The 7,759-nt window shown below is 31.4% G+C and overlaps 1 protein-coding gene across 2 annotated transcripts; it reads left to right on the top strand.

Moving 5' to 3' along the window:
* The first annotated feature begins 992 nt into the window (after positions 1-992).
* On the top strand, positions 993-6,201 carry LOC114189727 (carboxyl-terminal-processing peptidase 3, chloroplastic). 2 transcript variants are annotated; one of them, XM_028078386.1, is made up of 12 exons: positions 993-1,354; positions 2,679-2,760; positions 2,873-3,003; positions 3,333-3,419; positions 3,830-3,908; positions 4,261-4,349; positions 4,564-4,599; positions 4,718-4,837; positions 5,023-5,109; positions 5,220-5,369; positions 5,505-5,612; positions 5,747-6,201. In XM_028078386.1, the coding sequence occupies exons 1-12, from the start codon at positions 1,064-1,066 to the stop codon at positions 5,999-6,001; spliced, it is 1,515 nt and encodes a 504-aa protein (XP_027934187.1). In that variant the 5' UTR covers positions 993-1,063; the 3' UTR covers positions 6,002-6,201. The 2 variants fall into 2 exon arrangements, with proteins under 2 accessions (XP_027934187.1, XP_027934188.1); XM_028078387.1 differs by having other exon boundaries at positions 994-1,354; positions 4,261-4,340.
* Positions 6,202-7,759: the final 1,558 nt, after the last annotated feature.

The following is a 7,759-nucleotide window of genomic DNA, read 5'->3' as shown; positions in this document are numbered from 1 at the left end:
GGGCAAGATTGCTTTGGTTTAAGCGACCTTGGCAACATTTCTCATTTTCTCACTGTATTTGATTTCTTCCTTAAGGTCTTTCCTCTCTCTTTTTCTTTAATCTACCTGAAAAACACACAAAATAAGGATCAAATGATTTCTTTAAGTCAAAACTTGGAAGCATGTGATTGAAACTCATTTGTCTTAGATTTAGGGAGAATCAATATGAAATAACACAAATTACAAACAAAAGTACCAGAGTTTTCTATGAATCTTTATTGATTTTTGGCATTTATCACTTAGTTAAATGATATATTTCTATTTTTATTCAGTTTTTACTTTTTTATTGCATTAATGTATGTGTTGGTCTCTATGTGTGCCCTATATTAAAAAAAAAAACAATAATAATAATAAAATTTACCTAATTATTCAATGAGTTTAGGCGAGATGGAAAAAATTAAAAAAACAAGAAAAATAACATAAACAGAGAAAAGTGAAAAAATTATATTATAGAAAGAAAGAAAAATAAAATAAAACTACAACAATATTTTCAATATTAAATTACACTTTTTATATAAAAAAGGCAAAAGTTAAATATTAAATAAGCTAGTTATTTTCGATGTTAAACATTTTTTTGTTTAACTCAATTTTATATTAAGTTTTTCAAATATAATGATCTGATTAAATATAAATCATTTCATAAACTTACAGTTTAGTCGAATCTAACTTATTTCACAAACTAAATAACCCGAACAAAAATAACAATTCAATTTAAATAAATAAATAAATACTTATTAGCCAAACTAGCTCGTTTTTCATATTTTTGAGACTCGAGAACATTATTCTTGTCTACGTGTAGTCTTATAATAAAATAAAAACAAGAAAGAGTTGATTTTTCTGAAACTGAGATACGTACACGCATGCTCAGAGGATCTACCAGCAAAGCACAGCCACAACCCAAAAAGATTCAAGTGGGTCCCACACCCAAGTCTTAACAAACCACATCGAACACAACTTAACGGTCACCACCAACACTTTCTTTCTAACATAACCATTCCAGCAAACAAATTTTAAGAAAAGGAAAATGAAGAATCTTTGTCAGAATTTCGATGTCAGAGCCAAGATTCCGTTAAAACTGGGAAAACCCACTTGGGAAGTTTTGTTTCCGCGTAGATTGTGGTTTCCGACGTGGACATGCGAGGAGAAGAAACTGAAGACGAAGTGCGGCGAGAGAGAGGGGTGGATTGAGTCTGCAGGGAAAAGCGCGTTTGGGTTTGGCGTTTCCGCCGCGCTTTTGTGCTCTGTGTTCGGCCACTCCCCCGCTGCGCTGGCGGAGTCCCTCACCGTTGCTTTTCCCGTTTCACGGGCGCCTGAGGTCATTCACTCTTAGAATTTTTTTTCAATTGGGAGATACTTACTTTCATTTAAATGTCTTATATTAGCTTTTAAAAATATATTAATTGAATCTTAATTTTTAGAAAAATGTCTGAGATCTTTTTTAGCAAAAAGATATTATCATCATTAACAATATTAATATTTAAAATAACTTACAAAATTAAATATTGATATTTATTTCAAATTTAGTAGTAAAAGTTATGAATTAAGTTAACTGTTTTAATAATTTTTGTCTGAAAGGGATCTGATCAAGACACTTTTTAAAAGGTTTAGACTAAATTGATACATATTTAGAAGTGAATACCAAACTGACACATTTGAACAAAAGTGTGGATCATCCGACTAATTAAACCAATTTTTTTTTTTTACAAATCGTAATAGGTTTTTATTATATACCTGTTATAATAATACTACTCTCGTTAGTTACAAAAAGTATGAATGAAATTTTTCTTCACTGATAACTGTAAATCGATTTAGTAAATTATGAATTAAGTTTGTGTTTAGTTTTCCATTTTGAATGTTGTTAGACTATATTCTGAAATGAAAGCAAACTTGACATAATAGAAAACTGGGATATATTATTATGTAAACAATTGTAATTATTAGCCATATAATTAAAACTATTCAAAATTATAAAAATTATATATATATATAATTTTTCAAATTATAAAAATTATAAAAATTAAAAAATATTTATTTTTAATTTAGAAAAAATAAGCATGTTCTTAATTTGAAAGAATATATATATATATATATATATATATATATATATATATATATATATATGAATTATTTGTTAAATGTGTTAAATTTGTATGTATTTTAATGTAAAAAAGTTAAAAACAAAGATAAATATAACTTATAAGGTAATTACTATAAAAAATTATATATTAATTTTTTATTTAATGATAATGTAAAATGTAAAAGTGATATTGTTTTGTCTTAAAAAATATGATCATGAAATAGAAAATTTACAGAATTAATATTATAAATGTATTTTTTTTTCTTATGCTTTTTTAACTTATTTAAAATGTATTTTTTCATGAAAATTTGTATTATAAATAATTTAATTAATATTTGACAATATTTGTTTGGTTAGTAAAGTCTAAATATAATTTTATTTCAACTTTATTTTTACTTCCAAAATCGTACAAAGTGATAAATTATTTTTAGATAAAAGCCTATAGCTTGCAATTATCAGTTCAGTGATAGTATTGAGCTTTAAGCAGAGAAACTGATAATTGTAGAGTTTGTTCATACCTTCAACACGAACAGTGCTGAGTGTAAAAAGGTTTGTTTGGTAGGTAAATGCAGTTCAAAGAACTCTTGTGGAGGCATGGGGTTTAATTCGAGAAACATTTGTTGACCCTACATTTAATCATCAAGGTATTTCTCATCACTTTACCTTTTCCTTCATGATCAGTTTCACTCAAAAAGATTGCATAAATATATATTATTATTGGCATGGATCAATAATAACAGACACTGTTTTTTGCAGATTGGGATTTGAAGTTGCAGCAAACCATGGTGGAAATGTTTCCCCTGAACTCAGCTGATGCTGCATACACAAAAATCCGTGGAATGCTTTCTACCCTTGGAGATCCTTTCACTCGAATTATTAGCCCAAAGGTATTACAACTATTATTTCAACTTTCAGGATTATTAATCTAACTTTTTTGTGAATTTAGATTCTCTGTCGAGTTTTTTACTGTCTCTATACTGTGCCTTCAGGATATACTCACACTAACTTTTGATGTTTTAAAATATAATAAAAAGATTATAATATACCAGTATCATTGTATCATAAGTCCAATTTATAGTAATTTATGATGCCTATTCTGGTGTATTGCTTCCATATGAAATATACTGTAGTTTAATAATGATACTTTTCATGAATCAACAAGTCTATTTAAAAGTCGTATTTAGTTGTAGTGTTTAACAGTGGTTTCTACTTGCAGGAATACCAAGGGTTTAGAATTGGAAGTGATGGGAACTTACAAGGAGTGGGCCTCTTCATAAATGTTGAACCAAGAACAGGACACTTGGTCAGTGACTTGCAAAGAAAATTTCCTTGAATTTTATGCTAATTGTTCATTTAATTAGATATTGACCCCTACCCCTTTGACAGTTTTTAATTTCAATTTCCCATTTGAAGTTATAGTTTAATTGGATATGTAAAGGTTATTACATTGTCATACAACTATGTATTGTCATATAATTGACAATTATTCACTTCTCCAATAAGTGATATAGAAGTCATATTTAGGATGATTTTCAATTCTTTGAGAATATAAAAATCTCTATATTGGTAGTGTGACAAAATTAAACTCCAAAGGTTATTGGCAGCAACAACAAGAGCTATATATCAGTCATGTAATAATAATTATACATCAACAACTCCTGATAATGAACCTGTATTAATTTTCCTAATTACTTGTTTTAATTGAAATCACAGATTGTCTTGTCTTGCATAGATGGCAGTCCAGCTGCTCGTGCTGGTATACATCAAGGAGATGAATTGATTGAGATAAATGGTACTGATCATGTATATTTATTTTTCTTCTTGATTATGAAGCTGTTAGCATCTAGTTTTCTGCAATTTATCATTGAAAACCATTATGACTTTTTCAAAGGTGGTAGAGTTTGCATGGTTAATACTGAATAGATTGAATTGATGTAGAAAAAAGTATTATGGAAAATATCATTATCTTGGTTTGGGACATAATATAACACTATCCTGAATCTCTTCCTCAAGCCCTGAATACAATTTTCTGCTTTGCATGCTTCATAAATTTTCAGCTGGTGTCACTGTCAGATTTTATCAGTGTAATCTCTGAGGTGAAGCAGGTGTGATTTTCTTTGTTTGAAAATATTTGGATTGTGCAGGTGAGAGGCTTGATGGCATTGATAGTGAAACTGCAGCACAAAGGCTTAGAGGGAATGCTGGAACCACTGTGACAGTAAAGGTTCATTATGTAACTGTCATACTTCCTTAATATAAGCCTCTGACAAATTTTCATGGACTAACTTTGAAACAATGGACTTTTATTGCTGGATAGAGTTCAACTTTCAACTATCATTTATTTTTATTCATTCAAAAAATAGTATATGAGAGTACATTAGGAAATAGCTTAACCCTTTAATTCTTCACAAGCTTTCTAGAAACTAATTTAGCAGTTTCTTCTGCAGGTCAAAGACTCAGGGAGAGGATCTTATATCCGAGAGGTAATGTTGAAATTTTAGTGATTCTGATACTTCAAATGTTTACTCATTTCTTCATTTTTAGTTTAATTGAACTTAAATTCACAGCATTTTAATTAGTTGTGATCTGATATAATTGAAGGTCAAACTTCCTAGGGAGTTAATCAAGCTCTCTCCAATATCAAGTGCTATCATCCCTCATAGATCCCCAGATGGTCATCTCACAAAAACAGGCTATGTGAAATTGTCAGCATTCTCTCAGGTTAGCAAAGAATCAACTATCAAATAAAATTTCAATTTTGTATCTGCTATATGTTAATGAACAACTCTTTTCTTAACCATTTTGTTTTTTCAAATTATTTGTGCTAAAACTGAACCAAACCACATCGTTAAAAGAGAAAATATCTAAATCAAATACCAATTTCTTATCTTGTTCTATACTGACAGACTGCTGCTGAAGACATGAGGAATGCCATTCAGGAACTGGAAAATCAAGGAGTGCACTCATACATACTAGATCTTCGCAACAATCCTGTAATTCACTATTTTTTTATAGAAATTTCCACGGATAGTGTTGTTATCTTTTCTCTGGAATAAAGTAACTTGAAAGTGTTTTCCTCCTTTTTCCTGAAAATTTGTTGCAGGGTGGCTTGGTAAAAGCTGGCCTTGATGTTGCACAGATGTGGCTAGATGGAGATGAGACTCTGGTGAACACAATCGATAGAGACGGGAACATGTTACCCATTAATATGGTCAATGGACATGCTATAACACATGATCCACTAGTGGTGATTGTGAGTACTTATTGTAATATCCAAATGTTTCTCAAACATAAACCAGACACATTTTGGTTTTCTATGAGCATCATAGTTTCCTTTGCTGACATGACTAGATTAATGAACTGAAAATTTTGTTTGTATCCTTCACAGGTCAATGAGGGAAGTGCAAGTGCCAGTGAAATTTTAGCTGGGGCATTACATGATAACGGTCGAGCTATTCTCGTGGGGCGCAAAACATTTGGTAAAGGAAAGATTCAGGTACTATGATTCGTTTATATTTATGTTTATCATAGAAGGATGTCTTAAGTATTCAAATCTATTCTATACAAGATTTCCACAAGCCAAATCATGAAACAAGAGTTACTGATTTGTATTCATGATACTAATTTCAGAGTGTCACTGAGCTTCATGATGGATCAGCCCTGTTTGTCACAGTGGCAAAATATCTATCACCAGCACTTCATGACATAGATCAGGTTGGGATAACACCAGATGTGCAATGCACAACAGAAATGCTCAATTCAACCAAGGAGATTTCAAGTTCAACCAAAGACAAGGCCTCAGTTTCATCTCTTGAAGCAGATTCATGCATAATGGTGGCAGAACATGCACTGGATATGGAGGAATCCAAGGGTACTGCTTCTTGAACAACTTCATTTTCTTTGTATCACACTTTCTTTCAATATTTAACAGTTGAAAGAAAGGGTAGCTTAGTGCTGCTGTTTTAGCCAATTCATCAATTTGTACAATAACGTCACATTGGGATCGCCAAGGTATACAAAATAGTGGAACAGATTGTATATACAACTCAATAGAATAGTAGAAAATTTACCTCATACTTGAAGCATATCTAATCTAGCAAGTATCTCATTACAGGAGCTTGTAGAAGTGGGAAATATTATAAAAAAAATATTACATGACTTCTAAGATTGAAGATCCAAATTTATAAAGTTTGGTTTGATTACTTATCAAGTTATTATACTTATGGATAAAGTTGGACTATTCTTCAAAGAAGGATGCTACAAGAGAGTGACTTTTGAAGAATTTGATAAACTGAAACAACAAAACTCATCAATTACAAGGAGCTTAACAATTACATTAATATATCAGCTCACACCAATAGCTGAGTAGAAATTACATGCTGTAGCTGTAACTCATCACAAAGCTAATCTTACAAAATTCCAACAGATACAGTACCATTTTCAACAAGCAAGCATAAAGTACATACAAACATATCAATTTTAATCCATAAACAAAGTTTAACCCCAGAAAGTGACAAATTCCAGAACCAGTGTCTTCCAATTCACTGCAACATGAATGCCACAAGAGACGCCAACACAGAAGAACACATGATCACAGCAGAAACAGGCAAAGCAAACCCAGCTCCAGTCTCCAATTGCCCAGTGGGAGCAATCTCTGAATCCTGTGCCACAATGTTGGTCACACAAAACATACCCACAATCATCACTGTCATCAAAATTTCAGCAGTGAATCTACCAAAAGGTGCCATTTCAACAGAATATAAAATGTTTATGTTACTAACGAAATGACTAAACAGACTAAAGAGATCTGTGTTGATTGGCACTGAATTGTTCAAAGGTAGAGGCAAGAGGTGAACTTATATAGGACTTGGGAAAACCTGTTACATCATAAAGTCATGATATTTAAGTTGGTAAAATGGTGCATTAAACATGAACCATTTTGGATGTGTTACTATCCCTTTTTGGTTAAGGCTTTGAAGACCCCTCTAGACCAATCAAAGCCAGTTGGAGAAAGGTGGCATAGCATCCTCGAAGAGACCCTTACATCAGAGCTATGTAGGAACAATCAATTAACTACCAATTATGATACACCCTACACAGTTACACTATTTGAAAAACTAGTAAAAGTTTTTGTTAAGTAAACTAGACGAATCGACTTTGTTTTTACGTATTTTCATTCATAATAGAAAATCAGGGATTACATAGTTTTTATTGAAAATTATTTTGAAGCACTTGAGTTTTTCACATGGCTTGGATAACTGACACGTTTGGATTCATGAACATTTTTGTGGTGTTTGTTACTTGGAAGGGAAAAAAGAGTAAAAGGGAATGTGAAAGGGATTACTAGGCAAGCTATCTTTTCTGAATTGATTGCAACTGGTGGAAAATCTCTTTCAACCCAGCGGAAGCACCCTTGACATAGCAACGGTTCGGTGATATGATATGTTATGATGGAAAAAGCTTGGTCTATGGTTTTCATACAGATACCCCTTTTGCTTAGAAGAGAGATCAATCTAGAAGTTCAGTTTCATTTGGCAATTCAGAATAAACCAATAATAGAATTTTCATTTTCTTGCATTATTTGCTTTGTTGACTGAGTTATAAATGTGGCTATTCAGAGATGTAACAAGAAATATCAGAATG

The sequence above is a fragment of the Vigna unguiculata genome, chromosome 7 (assembly GCF_004118075.2).
Source record: "Vigna unguiculata cultivar IT97K-499-35 chromosome 7, ASM411807v1, whole genome shotgun sequence".
In the NCBI taxonomy this organism is placed as follows: domain Eukaryota; kingdom Viridiplantae; phylum Streptophyta; class Magnoliopsida; order Fabales; family Fabaceae; genus Vigna; species Vigna unguiculata.
This window is presented reverse-complemented; position numbering and strand designations above follow the sequence as displayed.

Excerpts from the sequence above, each read along its gene's own strand:
- LOC114189727 (XM_028078386.1), top strand. The coding sequence starts at position 1,064 with ATGAAGAATCTTTGTCAGAATTTCGATGTCAGAGCCAAGATTCCGTTA. Across the intron at positions 3,004-3,332 it reads CTCGAATTATTAGCCCAAAG|GAATACCAAGGGTTTAGAAT; the intron begins GTATTACAACTA and ends TTCTACTTGCAG. Across the intron at positions 4,350-4,563 it reads TGACAGTAAAGGTTCATTAT|GTCAAAGACTCAGGGAGAGG; the intron begins GTAACTGTCATA and ends TTTCTTCTGCAG.